Source organism: Physeter macrocephalus, unplaced genomic scaffold (assembly GCF_002837175.3).
Source record: "Physeter macrocephalus isolate SW-GA unplaced genomic scaffold, ASM283717v5 random_20, whole genome shotgun sequence".
Classification (NCBI taxonomy): Eukaryota; Metazoa; Chordata; class Mammalia; order Artiodactyla; family Physeteridae; genus Physeter; species Physeter macrocephalus.
The window spans coordinates 116,746-136,816 of NW_021145306.1; the positions used below are offsets into that span (position 1 = coordinate 116,746).

A 20,071-nucleotide genomic window follows, 5' to 3' on the forward strand; every position below is an offset into this window, starting at 1 on the left:
GGAGGACTGATGGGGCTGGAGGTGTGATAGGGGCAGGAGGAGGGTTGAGGGATGGGGGCTGGGGCCTCGGAGGGTCCTGGGTACAGCTAGGGGGTATGCACTGCGCTGGGGGCTGTGGGGTGGGGGGTAGACTGGAGGGGTGGGCAAGAGGCAGGCCCAGCGCAGGAGGCGGGGGGTGGGCAGAGGCTTTGGGTCTCAAGGGTCTCCTCCCTCCTGTGGGGACGTGAGAGAATGAGGCCCAGTGGTGGCATGTTTCCAGAGGCCACCCTCTCTGCTGTAGAGGGACTGAGGCCGGGCCTATGTGTTGGGATGTCTGGTGGTGTTTCTGCAAGGTGCCCTGTGTTAGTTCACTAGGGCTGCCATGACAAAGAACTGCACACAGGGGGATTGGAACAGCAGATTCATTTTCTTCGTTCTGGAGTCTAGAAGTCCGAGATGAGGGTGTGAGCAGGATTGATTTCCTCTGCGGTCTCTGGCTTCCAGGTGGTAATCTCCTCTCTGTGTCTTCGGGTGGTCTTCCTTCAGTGTCTGTGTCCTAATCTCTTTCTCTTATAATCTCTTCTTCTTTTGTAAACTTCTTCTAAGGACACCAGTCTTACTGGATTAGGGCCCACCAATGTGGCCTCATTTTACCATAATCACCTCTTTAAAGGCCCATCTCCAAATACAATCACAGTCTGAGGTACTGGGAGTTACGGTGTAAACATGTGAATTTGGGGAGAACACAGTTTAGCCCATAGCAGGCCTCCCCGTGAGCGCTGCTGGCTGGAGAAGGAAGACAGCAGGGCTGGAGCTGCCCAGAGAGCAGCCCAGGGTGACGGGGTGCAGCTGCCCTGCCCAGGGACCTGCAGAGGGCAGTGGGCCTGAGGGCTGCAGGTGGCCCTGAGCTGCCAAGGGCACCTTCAGGACAGAGGGGAGAGGGTGGTGCTTCAGATCTGAGTTTGAGTCCCGCCTCTAGCACTCAGCGCAAGAATCCAAACCTCTCTTATCTGTAAAGGGGGATCGTAATCTTTACATTTCAGAGGATCTGTGAAAACTATGTGAAATTCTCAGTGTGCAGTGCTCAGCTCTGGTGTGAGAGGCTGTGTCTAAGTGTTCATGTCACCATCTCCATCATCACTGACCCGTCTGTCGCAGTTCATATAAGAGCTACTTTTTTTTTCTTCTGAAAAGGAGCTGCTCTCAGTCAGCTTCCTTTGCCTTAAGTACACTGTCAGCAGCACGTGGGGGTGGGAGATGGACCTCCCATCATCCTGGCAAAGCGAGGATTGGGTGATGCCCAGCCTAGGGTCTACATGGACCTGCTTAATGGGTCCCTGCCCGTCTGTCCTGGCCTTTGCTCTCTGGCGCCTGCCGGTGGGCTCTTAGGTCATCACCTTGTCTTGTTTCCTTTGTCTTCCTGGCAGTTTCTGAACTTCTGGAACAAACAGGACACACTAGAGCTGGAGAGCCCCTCGCTGACGTCCACCCCCGTGTGCAGCCAGAAGGTGGTGGTCACCACGCCGCTGCACCGGGATAAGACACCCCTGCACCAGAAACACGCTGCGTGAGTGCTGTGCCCCCGCCCCACCTGCGCTTGGCCTGCCCCTCCCCAGGCAGTGGCCAGCCTGGCGGAGAAGGTTCTCTGGGGGAGGGACCCCTTGGAAAACCACCTGAGACTCTGTTACAGGAAGGCAGCATCCTCCTGGTCACCACACCTCTTCACTTCCGTCAGAATAGTCTGCTGCTTCACCTCTGTTCTAATTCTTTCTTTTTTTTTTTTTCTTTTTTTTTGGCCGCACCACATGGCTTGAGGAATCTTAGTCCCTGACCAGGGATTGAACCTGCACCCTCGGCAGTGAAAGCACGCGGAATTCTAACCACTGGACCGCTAGGGAATTCCCCGTTTTTATTTTTTAACTTGATGGTTTTCTAATCTCAGAAATGGAGAGAGTCCACACTGCCACGAAGAATTTAATCTCTGCATCCTTTATAAGTTTCAAGTGCAGATCCACTGTGTTTGAGTAGCCCTACGTGAAGGACAGAAGGTTCCCCGGTTCTCTCCATCTCTCTGGTGCTTAGTCAGGAGGGATGGCCGTGCCCCACCTCCCGTGCGTATGAAGCACAGCATTTCACCTTCAACCTGTACAGGTTGCTTACCTGCTTCTATGAAGGTGCTTTCACAATAAGTTTCCTTCCTTGTGTCATCATGACTCTTGAATTCCAGGTAGAGAGAGTTACTTAACTGGTCTTCTGCTTGTTACATGTGCTGGGGGAGAAGCATTGCTATTTATGTTTCAGCAGTTAAGTTGTAATTCAGGAATCAGTTCAGGAGTTTTAGTTCTTGTAATGATATGTAATTTCAGAAAAGATGTATGAATCGCTTGGTCAGAAGTCAGTCTCTCAAGAGTTGATCTAACATTTAACAGAAGTAGGCTTCATGAGAAATGATTCTCCTTTCAAGCCGAAATCTTGGACTTCAAATCTAAGCTTTTAAACATATGCTGGAACCAAGAAAAAGAATTGATACTTAGATACGTTTCATGAGAAATGATTCTCTATTCAAGCCAAAATCCTGGACTTGAAGTTCTTAAACAGACAGCTGGAACCACAAAAGGAGTCGCTGCTTCTCCGGAGAGAGGTTGGAGAGGGATGCGGTCTTCCTGGATCCCCACCTTCCTCGCCTCCCCCTTCTCTCGCTGGTTCTGCAGTGTGGCCACAGGCCGGCCTTGTTTTATGGAGAATCCTAGTGACAGCAGCCTTCTCAGTCGTTCTTCCAGCCTTTCGAGTGTGCTGGACCCTCTCAGACTCTTCCCCGTTCTTTCCCGTTTCTGAGGATAGCCCTTCCTCTCAGCCCCCGTAACTCCCTTCGGGGGTGGGGAGGTGGGTGTGTGGGCAAGTGTGATGGGAAGAGACTGTGTCCGGGGGTGGCCTCCCTGCTGCTGAGGCAGAGGTCCGGTGGAGGGCGGTGTGGGACTCACGGGCAGCCTGCAGCAGAGCAGCTGCTGTCTGCCCCCAGCCCCGTTGTGAAGCCGCCTCCTCTGTCCCCGGCAGGTTTGTAACCCCAGATCAGAAGTACTCCAGGGACAGCACTCCTCACACACCGACCCCGTTCAAGAACGCCCTGGAGAAGTACGGACCACTAAAGCCCCTGGTACGTGGTACGGCCGGGCTGGTCCTCCAGCCATTTCTGGTTCACAGGGCCCCGTCCCTCTGAGATCTCATTAGATTCTCCCAACAGCCCTGAGAAGTTGCAGATACCCTAGTTTTACAAATGGGGCCCCCGGGGTGGAGTTACCAGTTCATCAGACATCTCCTGAGCAGCTGCCATGTGCCAGGCGGTTCTGGGTGCTGGAGCCACGGTAGCGTCCTGATGAAGCTGGGAGTTTGGGGTGGTGGAAGCTGACATTCAGCATGTAAGTGCATAAATGACTAAATACTCAGCACATGGCCATGCCAAGCAGAACATGGGCAGGAGTTGGGATGGAGAAGGACTTGCTCGGGCGCTGAGGCTGGTTCAGGAAAGTGGCAAATTGCTCCTCAAACCGAAGCCTTTTGACCAACTGCCCGTCCTTTGCAAAACACGGGAAAGCACTCAGGGGTGGGCTGGAGATGGCTAGCCAGTGAAGAGACACCTCCTGGCGTGCTTCCCCAGCAGTGTGAGAATGCCCTTCTCCCCTGACTCTTCCCAGTTCATGGGACGGTCCTGCTTTCCCCAAGGGCGAAAGAGAGAGCTGGCACCCTGGGTTTTCCGAAATAGGCTTTGTCTTAGAAACCAGCTGAAGGTGGGAGGAAGGCAGGTTATGGAGAAGCATTTCCTGTGGACAAAACCTGCAACGAGCTCCCCTCCGTGCTCACCAAGTGGGGTCTGGGTGGTGGGGCCGTGGTCTCCCCATCCTGGGATGCAGCTGGTGGAGTTGCACAGGCCCCAGGCCAGGCCCCAGTGAGCACTGCCCTTTCCTGTCTGAGTGGGGTTCGGCTCCCGGATACTAAGAGGTCTACGTGCTCTCCAGGCATGGCTGGAGGGTGAATCTGCCCTTGGCAGCGATAGTTCAAGTACATGGGGGCTTTTATTCTTTTACTTTTTTTCCTTCTTTAATTAATTAATTTATTTATTTGTTTATTTTTGGCTGCGTTGGGTCTTCGTTGCTGCGCGCGGGCTTTCTCTAATTGCAGTGAGCGGGGGCTACTCTTCGTTGCTGTGCACGGGCTTCTCATTGCAGTGGCTTCTCGTTGTGGAGCGCGGGTTCTAGGTGCATGGACTTCAGTACTTGTGGCCTGCGGGCTCAGTAGTTGTGGCTCTCATGCTCAGTAGTTGTGGCACCCGGGCTTAGTTGCTTTGCGGCACGTAGTATCTTCCCAGACCAGGGCTCGAACCCATGTCCCCTGCATTGGCAGGCAGATTCTTAACCACTGCGCCACCAGGGAAGCCCACATGGGGGCTTTTAGAGTGACTTCTCGGGTGTTACTGTACCCTACACCTGCTGCTCGGTAGCTCTCTCCCTCCCCTGGTCTCTGCCACCTGAGCCCCCAGGCCCGAGAAAGGGAAATGGACTCAACGTCCCCGTTACTGTGGGACCAAGGGGTGAAGGAGTTAGGGTTTTGAATGCCTCCAGGTTCTAACCTCACAGCTGTGTGGCCTTGGGCTGGGGTCTCTCTGAGCCTCCGTTCCTACCTCGTGGAAGAGGTAGACAGCTATTTCCCCGGATTGTGTGAGGTTGGCTGTGGTCAAGTGGGGACACTCCGGGCCTGTGCGGCTCTCAGTGAGCTGAGGCCAGTGTCCCAGGCAGGACAGTTAGTGGCCATGGATACTGTGTGTGTGGCCAGTGTCCCAGCACTGGGCCTCCTCCCTGCGTTGCCTGCGTCTGCCCTGCTGCTCCCGTGAGCAGGCTCTGCCTGTGTCCTATGGCCTGGGTGCAGGGCCTCAGTCACACCCCCGCCTGTAGCCCCAGACCCCGCACCTGGAGGAGGACTTGAAGGAGGTGCTGCGCTCCGAGGCCGGCATCGAGCTCATCATTGAGGATGAAGCGAGGCCCGAGAAGCAGAAGAGGAAGGCTGGGGTGAGTGGCTGGCGGAGCGGGAGCGGGTCTGGTAGACATAAGGCAGCGGGGGGAGTGGAACTGTGGCCCCGGCCCTTTGCTCCTACAGAGTGGTTGTCCGTGAAACCGACCAACGTAAGGCCTTGGTGCCTGGGACCCTTCCCTCTTCCCCTTTGAACCGGCGCCTTAGTTATTCAGCACTGTTCGGACCCCTCTGAAGCGGGCTCTGGGCTGGGTGGGGCGTCAGAACAGTGAGCAAGACCCAGAGTGGTCGCTCCCTCCAGGAGTGCAGTGGGTGGAAACGGCAAACACCCTAGTGACTCAATACATACGGTGTTAAGGGGGTAGAGAGGGCACAAAGAGGATCTCAAGGGGAATCCTTGGTATGGAGCCAGCCAGGTGTCCTGGCTGCATGAGCAGGTGGGGGACAGTGGGCTCCGGTGAGGTGGGGAGCTGCTCTGGGCAGGGCCGGGCCATACTGGACAAGCTCTCCCACCGCCTGGCATGTGGGGTTTCCCAACAGCAGGTGGCTCCATGTCCTCTCTGTCTTTGTGCCCCTTTCTTCCCAGGTGCTCTCCTGGGGAGCAGGGAAGATGGGAGTGTGCCGGGGTGGAGGGTGGGTGGGAAGGTGGGTGGCCAGGCTGGGAGGGACCCACTGGGCTGGGCCCCTGGGCGTGTACGTAGAGCATGGCCAGGACCCTCCGTGGCCTTTCTGTGTCCGAAGGTGGTTCTGAGCCCTGGTGGCACCTGTTTAGGGCGCAGTGCTGGGTTGGGGGGTGAGTACTAGTCTCAGAGCCCCTCCCTGGCATTGGAGCTCGCCCCTGGCCTGCTTATAGGAGGTGCGGGGGTGGGGCTGAGCATTCCTGTAACGCCTGTGTCCCGTGGGGTCCCACACCTCCATGTCACTCAGTGGCAGGTAGGTGTTTTCGCTGTAACTTGGCTGTTTAGGGGAGCGTTTCTTGCAGTAGAGACGTGGGGGCTGTGCTTGGTCCCTTTGGGGATGAGGTTGGGTGGAGGGTGGCGTTGGTGTCCTCAGTACCAACACTGAGCATCTGGCAGGACAGTCTGCTCTGTGGGCAGAGTCTGCACCAGGGCCAAAGTGTCCCAGTCCCCCATGCCCACGCCCCCACCCCCGAAAATCCTCGCCAGCCGGGCATGCTCAAGGACTCCCCTGCACCAGGGCCTGGTTCTGTGACCAGGGCAGCTGGGGCAGGCGTCATCAGGCGCTGGTGGTGACCCAGGGGAATCCAAACGCCTGCCCTAAGCACCTCCACCTCCCCCAGCTGCGGCGAAGCCCCATCAAGAAAGTCCGCAAGTCCCTGGCCCTTGACATCGTGGATGAGGACGTGAAGCTGATGATGTCCACGCTGCCCAAGGCTCTGCCTTTGGTAAGGGGTCTGGGAGAGAAGCCATCCTGTGAGGCCACCTGCTGCTCCCCACCCGAGCTGCAGGAGCCTGGGGGGATGGAGTCTCCCTGGGGGCCTTCACCTCTTGAGCCCTTTAGCCTGGAGAGGACCCTGGAGGTGGAGTCTGGTGATTCTCGGGCTGGGCTTCCACGTGCTGGGCTCAGCAGGGAGGGGGCAGCTGGGAACCACCGCCCTGGCTTCAGTCCAGACAGCCCTGCTTGTGTCTTTCACATTATTTGGCAAGAGCTGCATTGCTAGAACACGTTTGACAGCCGTGGTTTCTGAGTCCCCAGCGCCTTCCCTTGCGTTCTGCTCCTGAGGGTGACCCAGGAGAGGGTCAGTGACGTGCCTCAGAGCATAGCCAGGGGATTGGGGCACCTCAGCTCTGGCATGGGTGCTCCCCAGTTCCCAGGCCAACCTCCAGCAAGGGGACTGCTGCCTACACGGAGCCTGGGCCCCAGAAACCATGCCATGCTCTTGATCCCTTGCAGCAGACAGTGGAGTGAGCCCGTCTTTTGTTGGTAGCAGGCAGTGAGGGCTGCGGCAGAGCTCGGGAGACAGGGCTGCCTGACCAGATCCTGCAGGTGCGCCTGCTGTTCTCACAGCCCTTGCAGACAGACTTCCCTTTGGCCAGGCATCCCCGCCAGGCTGGGGACTTGGTGCCCGCCAGCCAGACCTGCAGCCAGCATCGCCTTGGGCAAGTAAAATAATTAGCAGAAAGAGAAAAGGTTAGGGCAAGTAGTTAAGAGCAGAGGAGGTGGAGTGGGGGGCCTAGGGTGAGTCCTGACACCGGGCCCTGGTCTGGCGTCTCTTCGGTCCCTGAGCCTCAGGTTCTTGCCTGTAATGAGGGCACTGAGCCCAGTAGGCTGTTAGGAGGGTAAAGGCCTGTCTGGGAGTCCTGGGGTGCTTTGTGCAGCTCCCAGTGAGTTCTAGTCGACGCAGGCACCTCTGGGGGTGTTTCTGGTCCCAGGAGAAGCTGGAGCATCTTCGTCTCCACCTGGGATGGGGAGGAACCAGATTCATGTAAAAAGGCACCAGCATTATTGGGCGTTTACTAGGTGCCAGGCTCTGAAACAGGCACTTTACAGCTGTTTTCCTACTGAATCTTTTTTTTTTTTTTTTTTTTTTTTTTGTGCTACGCGGGCCTCTCACTGTTGTGGCCTCTCCCGTTGCGGAGCACAGGCTCCGGACGCGCAGGCTCAGTGGCCATGGCTCACAGGCCTAGCCGCTCCGCGGCATGTGGGATCCTCCCAGACCGGGGCACGAACCCGTGTCCCCTGCATCGGCAGGCGGACTCTCAACCACTGCGCCACCAGGGAAGCCCCCTACTGAATCTTTAAATGAATTCCCATCTGGAAGAGGAAACTGAGGCTTAGAGAAGGAATATCCTGCTCAAGATCCCAACAGAAGTGGTGGTGCTGGGATGTGCCTGCTGTTTTGTTTTCTCCTTCCCATAAAGAGCTCATGGCAAAATGTTGAGCCTTCGATTTGGTTTTGGTTTCAGCCAGCCAACATCCCACCAGGCTCCTCCAGCCTCACCCCGTCGGGCAGCAGAGAGGACAGCAGCCTGCTCAACGAGGGCTTCCTGCAGGCCAAGCCCGAGAAGCCGGCGGCCCAGAAGCCTCGAGGCCACTTTCCAACTCCTGCCCCCGTGAGTGCATCCTCCTCCGGCCCTTGCTCTGTGCGCTTCACACCTCAGGGCCTTTGCACAGGCTTTGCCTCTTCCTGATTAACTTAGGCTTCACATCTCTGTCCAGACGTCACTCCCTCAGGGAATCTGTGTATTAGAGACCACCCCCTCCACAAAGCGCCTCCTTCATGATGTGGTCTCACTTGTAATTAAGACATTGTCTCTGTGACTTCTGTCCTTGAAGGCAGGGGTGCCGTGCCTGCTCCTCTCACCATCTGCACGGGTCAACCCCTCTCTGCTCCTCACCAGTCTGCGTGGCTGTAGCTTTTCCTCATGCAGAGGCTGGTGCCGCGTAGTAGGGGTGGGGAGGGGTAGGGGGCTTGTGTCCTGGTCCAGCCTCCTTGCTCTACATCTGAGGACTCCCAGAGATGGGAGTGACTTCCCCAGGTCCACCAGGAAGGTGCAGTGAGCACAGAAAGACTTGTGGCTTCTAGAGGGAGGGAGCATCATAGAAATGTCCCCACCCCTCCCTGACCAGAGTCGCCAGGCTTCCCTGGGAGCACGCTGCCCCCGCCTGGATGGTAACCCTTCTGCCTCCTCCCAGATGACCAGCGCCTGGAAGATGGTGGCCTGCGGGGGGACCAGGGACCAGCTCTTCATGCAGGAGAAAGCCCGGCAGCTCTTGGGCCGCCTGAAGCCCAGCCACACATCTCGGACCCTCATCTTGTCTTAGGGGCTTGGCAGTCACGAGCCCATTCTCATGTTTACAGGGGGCTGGGGGGCCGAGTCTAGGCTGTGAATTTGAGAATCACACACACATGACCGCCTGCAGGGAGCCTTTTGCCGCCGGCCCCTCCCCAGACTGCTCAGGTGGAGACAGAGCAGGGCCACCCACTGTCCTGTCTCCGAGTCCGGCTGCAGCTGCGGGCGGTTCCTGGTGCTAACAGAACAAAGTCCCACCTCTGAGCTGGCCCAGCCCTCCCCCCAGTGCCACAGGGAGCCCTGTTAGCTTCTCCCAAGCCCTGGTCAGGCCTGGCCTCATCTCAGACCCCTGCTTAGGACAGGGGATGTGGCCAGTGTGCTCCTTCCTTCAACCCGTTGGTATATTTTCTTGAAAGAATAAAAGTTGTCTTTCTCCTGTGCTCTGGACCCCACCTTCCTCCTGGATCCTGCTCGTGCTTCCCTGGTAACTGTCCTTAGGGCCCTGAGGGATGTGGGGACCGGGGCCCTCATCCTCAGAGTGCAACCTTGTCTGCACAGCCCAGGCCTGGGTCTCTGGACTCTGTTGCCCCAGGGACCCAATGTGCTGGAGGCAGTTTTCTCCGTACCCAGTGGGTGTTTCTCAAAGCTCTGAGGACTTGGGGAAGGGGGAAGGGTGTGGGGGCGGTGGTTGGCTGAATTGGCCTGTGATGAGCCCCACCCCCAGATCAGGCTGGTAAACAAGGAGTGACCGGCAGCTGGGCAGAACCTTCTGGCCACGGTGGTCCTAACTTGCCAAGGCAGCAGTTCCAGCCTGGGCTTTGGACCCTGGTCATGGCCCAGTGCACAGACTGTGGCACTTGACTGGTGGCCGGGAAGAGTCCCTGGGGACTGAAGAGGGGCAGGTGCCTGATTTAGAGAGGTCTAAATCAGCGAGTGATGTTTTCAGCAGTGGGGTCCATCGGACAGGGCATGTGACCATCCCTGGGGGCTGTGGTCTCAGTTCACCGTGGGTCGGCATCTGTCTGGGCAGCCTGGTAGCTACACCCTGCTTCAGTGCCTCTGGTTCCCAAGGGAGACTTGGGGGCAGATCCTCTTGCCTGGGGTCCCCAACCTCTAAAGAGAGGACTGGGAGTTAGGACGCCAGGGTTCAAGTCTGCCTGACTCCGACACAGCCCTGTCCTGTCGGCTGCACACAGGGTTCTGTGACTCAGCATTGACAGCCCTCCCCAGGCAGCCCCCATCGGTCACACATAGCCAAGCCTGGTTTGCCTGGTTTGAGCCTGGCTGCGTCCTGGTCCCCGTTTGAGACCCGGGACGGGCCTCTACCCTTCCCACCTGCCTCCTGCCCACGTGGCTGAGCTGGACACTCCAGCCAATCCCATGGCTGGGCCATGCCAGCTTCACGCCCCTGTGCATTTGCTGATTTTTTGGCCCGTACGCCCCTCTGCCCACCTCCAAATCCCTTCCCCTGGTGACCCAGGCGCTGTCACTGACTGCTCCCCGCAGGGCTGTTGGCATTGATGGGCGACCTGCCCTGCGGTGAGGGTGGGGGCAGGGGCAGCTTTGTCTCTAGGGGGTCGTACTGTGTGGAACACCCACGTCAGACCCAGACGCAGCGTGCCTGGGGACCACTTGGGATTCCCCGCCCCCCGGGGTCATCGTAAGCTCCTGGGGGTGATTCACAGTGGACTGGCCTGCAACCTGCCAGGGGCGTCTGCCCAGCGACGCCCTCCCCACCATCCTCCCCACCCACTGGGGCTTACCCTGAGGCTCTTCCCTGTCGCCCAAGGGAGGTGGCTGCAGTCACTGCAGACCTGTTAGCTTGCCCTGGGGCTGTTCTCTGCTTTGTGCCTGAAATAAACACGCATCCAGGGTCCCTCCAACCACTGCCTCCCTCCCTCCCTCCGGGTGAGGCATGGTTCTTTCTGGTGCTGAGGATGCGAGAGCAAAAAAAGAAAAACACCCCACCCGACTCCACCCCCAAACAACCTTACTCTTCTGGAGCTTAGACTCTAGAGAGGGCAGACAGATCTATATATAACATGCCAGAGGCAACAGGGGCTCCGAAGAAAAACAGCAGAGGAGTAATAGCGTGGGGGCTGGGCTGTCTGCTAAGAGGTTGGTTTGAGAGGTCTGTCCACCGTGTGGACAGGGAGGGAAGAGCCCACTTGGGAAGGGTGGATTGGGTGCCACTGAAGGGTGCTGAGGGCCCTGCTTGTGGTTTGACCATGAGATTGGGGGCCACAGTGCTCCAGCGGGGCCTGCAGCCTGGGGAATGTGACTCTCCCGGCTCATCCGGAACCTGGTGTTTTCCAGGCCAGAGTGACAAGCAAGAGGGAATTAGCCAGCAAGGAGCCGAGGTGCCAATCTAAATGCCCAGCAGTGAGAGTGATGGATCGTATGGAATTCCTACTTTTTTCCTATTTTGAGTTTATGTTTTGTTTCAATTAGGTTTTGGGTACTTGCCAAAAAAAAACTGGGCTGTTAAAGCCTTTGCAAGGATGGTGCAACTCTATCGCCACCTGGTGGCCATTGGTGTGTTTGCAGCAGCAGGTAAAGTGAGCCATAGAAGTTTCTTGAAGTTCTTGGTAGGTCTTTGAAGCATTTTTCTGATTTTCAGGCCCCTTCTTCAGCATCCACATTAAGCAGTTGTCTGGCCTTTGCTTGAACTCCTCCACTGAAGGGGAGAGGTGGCTCTTACTTGGCAGCCAGCTCCGTTGTTGGACAGCAATTGCGAAGACAATGATTCTTTACCCAGAGAAAAAAATTTCCCCCTTGTAATATCAAAAGCAATAGGAAAGCTGGTTGGTGGGGAAATCAGGCTCTCAGGACAGGTAGCTGATAGGCCAGGATAAACTTGGGAGTGTGATTGCTTGAATGAGCCACTTTCTCAGCAGACCCCAGTAAGAATCTTTTCTATGTTCCAGCTATTTCCAGAGATCACCAAGGCTCTGATGCAGTAATGACAGTGTTTTAACCCCCTCTAAGATAGATTTTATGTTTCCACCCTTGGCTGGATGTGTTTGAAAACAATTAAAGCTGAGTTTCGATATGAGTTGAAAATCGAACTTTTCACTGATACAGACCAGTGGTCTCCAGTTGGTCAGGATGGTGTTTTACTTGTATATTAACTAGAGGTGACCTATAGGTATTTAGGTTATAGTACGTAATGAATGGGACAGTCTGACAAGGACAGGTACAGAGCCTGAGTCTCAAATGCTCTTCAGAAAGGCATGGGGGATGTCCTTCTCCCTGAGTAGCAGGCCTGGTACCCAGTAGGTGCTAATTGATATCTCATCCTGCCATGATGTGATGTGGCCAAGAGGGAAGCCTAGGGCAGCTAGGACTAGACGGGTAGGGAAGCCTTCATTGTTTTTTAGTGTTGATTCCTAGCTTAATTCTTCTGTGTTCAGGGAGCATAGTCTCTGTGGCTTCAGATCTTTGAAATGTGTTGAAATTTGCTTTTGCTGGTCAAGCATATCATCAATTCTGTCAGTGTTATGCATCGGGAAAAAACGTGGGGTCTGCAGGCACTGGTGGCGGTGTCCCTTTTTTCTTTTTTCTGCTTTTTTTTGTGGTCCTAGATTAGCCAACCCCCAAATGACACATGATGAGAATGTTGTTTGAAGCCACTGAATGTTGGAGTGATTTGTTACACAGCCTTAATGTGACAATAACTAGCTGATAGGAAGGTAGCTTGTGTCAGCTAAAGAACCCTGAGGAAATGAACAGTGCACAGTGGGCTCAACAGCGTGGAGGAGGAACTTAGGAGACTAGGAACTTTGTCAGAAATAAGTGGGAGGAAGGGTTCCGGAATCCAGAGCCATTGTGACGATGCCTGTGTCTTGATTGTTACCCAGGACATCTGGCAAGCTTTCCAGGGGTTCCTGGCAGCCATGGAGAAAGTTCTGACTTTGGATCAGACAGACCTGGATGTGAATCCCAGCCTGGCTCTTTCCTGCTCTGAGCGTTGGAGTTCTTGGCTATAAAATGGGAGAATCCTTAACCTTCCAGAGTTGTTGAAGGAGTTGGATAGAACACTGGCACACACTTGGGGCTCAGAAAACATGGGCTCTTACGATATTATTACAAAATGCTTTCTCATTTCTTTCTGTGCACAAGAACCCTGCAAAGGAGAAGTTAGTGTCCATGTTTCAGTTGACTGTTCTGAGCAGAAGTTACTAGAACGTGGTCAAGTCAGGACTTGAGCCCAGTTAAGGCCAGCACTTTAGGGCCCTGTTTCGTGTAACCATCTGTTTCTTAGCCAGGGAATCAGAAACAGTAGAGAAAGCATCTACATTAGGTATAGGTTCAATTTCTCAAGACTTTCCATGGAATTTCAACATACAGGACAATACACAGATCCCAAGGGATCGGCTGGATGAATTTTCACAAAATGAACACACTCAGGTAACCAGTATGGTTATTGAGAAATAGACCATGACCAGCACCCCAGAACCCCTCTCCCTACCCCGCCAAGGGTAACAACCATCCTGAATCCAAACGCCATCGATTTACCTTGCTTTTTCCAAAAAAACATTGTGTCAACTGAATTTCACTTTATGTGAAACTACCCGTGCTGACTGGGTAGTTATAGCTGGTTCATTCTCATGACTGTATTGTGTTTCATCGTGGGACATTTCCATACTACACCCATTTCTCCTGAAGGACAGGTGGAGTGTTTTCAGGTTGGCATTATAAATAGTGCTGCTGTGAACAGCTGTCCCCATCTTTTGGCAAACTCATGTACATATTTCTGGTTTCTACAAATATAGGAGTAGAGCTGCTGCAGATCGGTTCAATTTCATTAGGCCACTTGCCACTTACTTTGTGAACCAAGGCAAGTTAATTAGCTTCTTTGAGACACTTTTCACATCTGTATATTGGAAATAAAAGTACTTTCCCCTCAGGATTGTACCTGGGACAAGGCACCTGCCCCAGGGTAGCCCCCCTTTCTTTCCTCCTTCCTCTGCTGTGCCAGAGCCCCCTCTGCCTGAGGCACATGGCTTTTCTGCCAGGCTCCTCCTTTGCCAGGAATCCTCAAACATGAGATTGGAAAGTTCGCCCGCTGCCCAGGGCTGCGGGGCCTACCTTTCCCCAGCCCATTCAGCTCTGATTCAATCACTGGCACCCAGCCCAGCACTGGCTTGCTGTGGTCGCTGTCACCACTCGCTAACAAGCGTGTTTTTTGTTTTTAATTTATTTATTTTTGGCTGCCCTGGGTCTTCGTTGCCGCGTGCCGGTTTTTCTCTTGCTGCGGCGAGCTGGGGCTACTCTTCGTTGCGGTGCGCTGGCTTCTCATTGCGGTGGCTTCTCTTGTTGCGGAGCACGGGCTCTAGAGCACAGGCTCAGTAGTTGTGGTGCACGGGCTTAGTTGTTCTGCGGCATGTGGGATCTTCCTGGACCAGCGTTCGAACCCGTGTCGCCTGCATTGGCGGGCCGATTCTCAACAACTGCGCCACCAGGGAAGCCCCTAACAAGTGTTTTTATGATGGTCCCTGCTAGAGTCTGGCTTGCTGCAGATGTTCTCCCGCAGACAGGGCCAGCAGACACAAGGAACGAGGAGGAGAGGGAACAGCTGGCTGAGATCCAGCTCAGGAATTTAGAACAGGCGTTCCTCTCTTGCCTGGTCTTTCCTCTAGATCTCCAGGTAGGACTTTTTCTTAAGTCCCTGTATTTCTTTAGTGTTCCTGGAAGACGTTGAGTCGGGACATGAGGGTAAGAGAGGGCCAAGTGGGGAACCTGCCTAGGGGTGGGCTCCGTCAAGACAGAGCTGATTTCTCTCTCTCTGTTAATAGCAGCCTGGAGCCTTGTGTTGAGAAGAATTCTGAGGGTATTGTCCAGGCTCAGGAAAGAATGTTGTGATTGATTGGTTATGTCTGTTATGTGCGTGGGTGGTGGTGCTGGTGGCACACAGGTCATGTATTTCCTTCCCATCATTCTCTATTGGTTAGTGTTGATCAAAATGGACATGTATTTGATTTACAAATATAAATATAATTTTTAATAGGTAAGTTAAAACCCTTTACATTTATATGAATATTTGGATTGATTTCTACCATTTCATTTCGTGTTTTCTTTTTACTATTCCTTTTTTTCCTTTTCTTTGTTGCATTTATAAAATTTTCTGTCATCTCCTGGTCTCCTTTCTCCTCTTGTCTGGTTTGTAATACATAAAAAATATTTCTTTTATTTTAGGGGCTCTTTAAACCTTTTTAATATACGTATTTGATTTTCAACGTTTTTTCCCTCCTGAACAATCCCCTCCCCTAGACTATCTTTATCTAGAAGTTTTGTTTTATCATTTTAAATGCAATATTGTTGATTTTTCTCAGTTGATTAAGTTTGTTTATGTATTTTATAAATTTACTTGCTCATCATTTTTCCCTTACCACATTACATTTCCTTTTTGCTGACTACAACCACCATTACTACTACTAGTAGTTAGCATTAACCGAGGGCTTCCTTTGTACCATACACTGTCCCAATAATCCTACATGTGTTAAATCCTGTAATCCTCCACATCATCCTATGAGCTTGTCATCCCTGCTCCGTCCAGGGTCAGTAGGAGGTAGTTGAGAGTCCATCCTTATGCCCATCATGTTGCTCTTTGCTCTGTGTTTAAATTTTTTATTTTGAAATCATTATAGATTTACAGAAAACTGGCACAGATGGTACAAAGAGTTCCTCTATGCCCTCCACCCGGCTTTCCCTAATGTTAACATCTTAAAAGACCATGGAGCACTCAGCAAAACTAAGAAATTCACATCAGTAGAATGCTATTAACTAAACTACAGGCTTTATTTGTATTTCACCAGGTTTTCCACTAATATCTTTTTCTGGTCCAGAATCCAACCCAGGATACTACATTGCATTTAGTATATATATATATATAAAATATATATATATTATATATATATATATACACACTATACATGCATATAGTTTATCTTACTATCTCTCTTATTTTTATATAAATTTGAAATCTATAATATATATTTTAAATATATATTGCATATAAATATATATTTATATATTTAAACCTTTTGATTAAAAATATAATATATAATATACATTTGTAAATAATATATAATTTACATTTGTACATAATATATATATGCTTAAATTTTTAAAAATTGAAGTATAGTTGATTTACAATATTGTGTTAGCTTCTGGTATACCGCAAAGTGATTTAGTTTTATATATATATATATATATATATATATATATATATATATATTCTTTTTCATATTCTTTTCCATTATAGTTTATTATAAGATATTGAATGTAGTTCCCTGTGCTATACAGTAGGACCTTGTTGTTTAACTATTTTATGTATAATAATTTGTATCTGCTAATCCTGAACTCTGAATTTATCCCTCCCCCAATATATATTTTTATAATATACCTAATATATTTATATAATATTAAATATATTAAAATATATTTTAAAACTATTTTTATTATGGAATATTTCAAATTTATATAATATGTATTTGTAAAACTTTTAATTAAAATATATAATAAATGTAATTTATATAAAATATATAATATTGTATGATAGAATATATCTTTATATTAAAATATATTGTAAATATATTAAAATCCATTTTAAACTATTTTTATTATGTAAGATTTCAAATTTATATAAAAATAGAGAATAGTAAAATAGTAAAATAAACACATTTATATAAAAGTAGAGAGAATGTAAAATTTATTCTTTACTCAGCTTCAACAATAACTAACTCATGACCAATTTGTTTTATTCATACCCCAAACCAAATTACTCTTTTTTTCCTGGTCTTGTTGACCTATAGTTTGCAGCTATATGCCCTACACACCACTTTCTTATTTCACCTACTTCCTATGTGGCAGTTCTCTAGTCCAAGCATTTTATTAACCATGGAATTTCAAGGGCCAACACCCAGAACTTCTCTTTTTTTCCAAGAAGAAATCTTTAGGTAACACTTTGTAGAAACAGTTGAAGGGGCAGGGGTGACAAAGTTATGAGTACTTAAAAAAAAACTTAGCAGTTAAGACTTCCTTCTGAAAAACTTTCAAAAGATTTAAGTCTTTTGCTGTTTTAGAAAAAAATGTGTATTTTAATTTTTTGACCAGATGATGCATTCAAGTGTGTTCATATATAAAAGGTACTATAGGTAAAAACTCTCTCTTCCCTGTCCTGCAATCACCTAGTTGTCTTCCCTGGGGCAGCTGATGTTAGGGAAGAGGGCAGCACATATTTTCTGTAAGGTATCAGACAGTGAACATTTCAGGCTTTGTGGGCAGACCCCTGTACTAATGTACCCTTGAAGAGAAATTCTGTGCAAGTACAAGCACATCCCTACCCAGTCCTCTTCCACAAATCTACAAAAACAGTGGCATGGACTTGGCTTTGATCAGTTGCAGTAGGGCTTGGCATACGATAGACCACAGGCCAAATCCAGCCCATCACCGGTTTCTGTAAACAGTTCTGTTGGAACCTATGTTCATGGTCTACATATTGCCTGTGGCTGCTGTCATGTTACCAAGGCAGAGCCGAATAGTTGTGACAGACACCATATGGCTCTCAAAGCCTGAAATATTTACTCTCTGGCCTTTTATAGAAAAAGTGTGCTCGTCTCTGAGTTAAACAACATGTCTTAGCCTTTCCATGTCTTAAGGAAAGAGTGTCCTCGCTCTTTTTCATGGCAGCATACTATTTCATTACATGGAGGCACCATAATTTATTTAATCAAATACTCCCAATGGATATGGAAATCAATTCTGACCTTTTGCTGCTACACATAATGCTGCCATGAATACCCTTGTACTTACCTTGTTGTCCACATGTGTGAATCTATTACAGGATGAATACCCAGAAGTAGAATTATTCCATCACGTTGATAATTTTTATAGCTATTGTCAAATTGCCCTCCAGGGAAGTTTACAAACTTACATTCTCTTACCAATGTTGTGAAAGTGCCCATTTTGTCCCATTTTTTGTCAGCAGAGTGTTATTAAACCTATCTGTTAGGTAAAAAAAAGCATCTCACTGTAGTTTACTTTGTATGCCTTTTATTCTGGTGAGTTGCATCTCCTTTCATGCATTTAAGAGGCCTGCATCTCCTTTCTGCAGCTGGCGGTTTACTCTCCTGGTCTGATGATCTTCTGGGGGCTGGTCAGGGATGGGGTGTGGTCCTCTCTCTCTGACTCTCTTGTGTCGCTTTCACAAGTAAGCTTTTGGGGAACAAAAGTCTTAAGGACAAACATGGGGTGGCAATTCGTGCTATCTACATTCCAGACATCGGAGTTGGGGAGCCAGGGGGCCACTGGAGGGGTGTTTCCGGTCTGCTCTGAACTCGGAAGGCTGACCTTCAGAGGGCTCAAGCTGTCCTCTTCCTCCCCTGTGCTTCTGTTGACACAGGCAGGCTCATGCTCCTCCAGCTGTTTGATGGGGAACACATGGCAGGCGTTGTATCTGCAGCTGGCCGTCTTTTTGGCTTTTGGGGCGTTCTTTCTCCTGCATGATGCCAGGTGGTACTGAAATCTTCTGAGTGGGATTCGGTGTTGGGGGTTGTAAGGGCAAATTTCTAAGGCTTCTGGCTCCATGGGAAATAGTTCTTGAAGCAGAGTAGTCCGATGCCCAGAGTCAGAATGAAACGTCCTTCGTGGAAAAGCCCTTTGGTAAGAAGGATGGAGCAGTCCTCTACCAGCGCTGGCCCTTGGAACTCCGTTGGCACATGTCTGAACAACCTGTGCTCCCTGTTCTTTGGGGCCACGAGTGGTGGGTTGGAAGAAGTACAAGGGGCTGTTAGGAGCAGCTGCACAGAGAACAGACAGTCATCAAATGGCACATGAGACAGAAGGACTACACAAAGCAGATGCAAGAGCTCAAACCGCAGCAGCCCCTCAGGGAGGTGAAGAAAGTATGTGGCAGCCCGCCCTTGCCTCTGACTCAAACTATGTGATGTCTCGGGGCAGTCACGGACAGTCACAATGGGCAGCGTGTGTCATCAGAAAAAGGCTGCTTGTTGTCCATCGCTTTCAAGGGACGAGGTGGGCTTGGGGAAAGCGGCCATTCAAAACTGTTGTCTTTTTTTTAAATTGAAGTATAGTTGATTTATAATATTGTGTTAGTTTCTGGTGTACAGCAAAGTGATTCAGATATATATATGTGTGTATATATATATATATATATATATATATATACACACATATATATATACTTTTCCATTATGGTTTATTACAGGATATTGAATATAGTTCCCTGTGCTATACAGTGAGACCTTGTTGTTTACCTATCTTCTATATAATAGGTTGTATCTGCTAATCCCAAACTCCTAATTTATTATTTACCTGTCTTTAAGCCTACAGGTTTAATATAATTTCTGATATATTTGGGTTTAAATCTACCATCTTATTTTGTGCTTCCTAGCCTACTCTTTGGTTCATTTTTTTTCTCCTTTCTTCCCTTATTTTAAATAGACGTTAAAAAAAACTTCCCATTTCTTTCACTATTTTGTAAGTTATGCATTGTAGAACTAATCGTTTCGTGGTTACTCTACAACGAAAACATTTATAGATAACTTATCAAGGCTTAAAGTTAATAAGTATTACCTTTTTCCTGGATAATACAGGGCTTTTTCTTCATTTACTTCCCTCCTGACTTATTATGTTATTGTTCCCTGTATTTAAGCCTAATTTTAAAGGAAACTTCACAAGATAGTATTGCTAGTTTGTTTACACTTGTGCTCACATTTACTTCTACCTGCTTTTGCATCTCCCACAGGCTCACCATGTGGGATCACTTTGTTTCTGCTCAAAGTTTTCTTTTTTTAGAATTTCCTCTTGACAAACTCTTTTGATTTCATTTGTCTGAAAGTGTCTTTATTTCACCCTCCTTCTTGGAAGTTATTTTTGCTGAGAGTTGTGCTATTGCTTTCTTCATGTTGAAGCAGAGACCAGTTTCTTTCTAACTTCTATCCTGTGGTTGAGAATTCAGAATCCCACGGTTACCTCACTTTTTTTGAAGTGAATCTATGTCTTTTCATGGGTCTGTTTCAAATAACTTTTCTTTATCTTTGGTTTTCCTACAGTTTCACTATGATGTCAACCTGTGGATTTCTTTTTATTTATTCTTTCCTTTTATTTGTTGGTTGGACCTCAGGAATCTATGGATTAGTGTCTTTCCTTCGTTTTGGAAAATGGTCAGGCATTGTCTCTTCAATTATCGCTTCTACCTTATTCTTTTACTTCCACTGAAATGATAAATGCTCATTCTACTGACATTTCATTGTCCAAAGTGAGTTTCATGGCCACACCTAACTTCAGGG

The 20,071-nt window shown here is 49.8% G+C and overlaps 2 protein-coding genes across 2 annotated transcripts in view; one reads left to right on the top strand and one right to left on the bottom strand.

Annotated features, from left to right (window-relative positions):
• The window catches only part of MYBL2 (MYB proto-oncogene like 2), a 14,115-nt gene extending 4,920 nt beyond the window's left edge, over positions 1–9,195 (top strand). Inside the window, exons 3-8 of the mRNA XM_028483331.1 lie at positions 1,407–1,546; positions 3,034–3,133; positions 4,926–5,039; positions 6,302–6,406; positions 7,929–8,075; positions 8,659–9,195. Of these exons, the coding sequence (XP_028339132.1) occupies positions 1,407–1,546; positions 3,034–3,133; positions 4,926–5,039; positions 6,302–6,406; positions 7,929–8,075; positions 8,659–8,787 (735 nt within the window). The 3' untranslated portion in view covers positions 8,788–9,195. The remainder of the gene's footprint in view (positions 1–1,406; positions 1,547–3,033; positions 3,134–4,925; positions 5,040–6,301; positions 6,407–7,928; positions 8,076–8,658) is intronic.
• Positions 9,196–17,882: 8,687 nt separating this feature from the next.
• Positions 17,883–18,404, bottom strand: GTSF1L (gametocyte specific factor 1 like). The gene is made up of 2 exons (XM_007123026.2): positions 18,069–18,404; positions 17,883–17,993 (listed from the first exon to the last, which is right to left on the bottom strand). Exons 1-2 carry the CDS (start codon positions 18,345–18,347, stop codon positions 17,883–17,885), a joined length of 390 nt encoding a protein of 129 aa, XP_007123088.1. The 5' UTR covers positions 18,348–18,404.
• Between the last annotated feature and the right edge of the window lie 1,667 nt (positions 18,405–20,071).

Bases quoted from the DNA above. Each gene is read 5' to 3' on its own strand.
- GTSF1L (XM_007123026.2), bottom strand. From the start codon at position 18,347: ATGGAGCCAGAAGCCTTAGAAATTTGCCCTTACAACCCCCAACACCGA. The intron at 17,994-18,068 runs GTGGCCCCCTGG...TTTGTCCTTAAG, and splicing joins AGACCGGAAACACCCCTCCA to ACTTTTGTTCCCCAAAAGCT.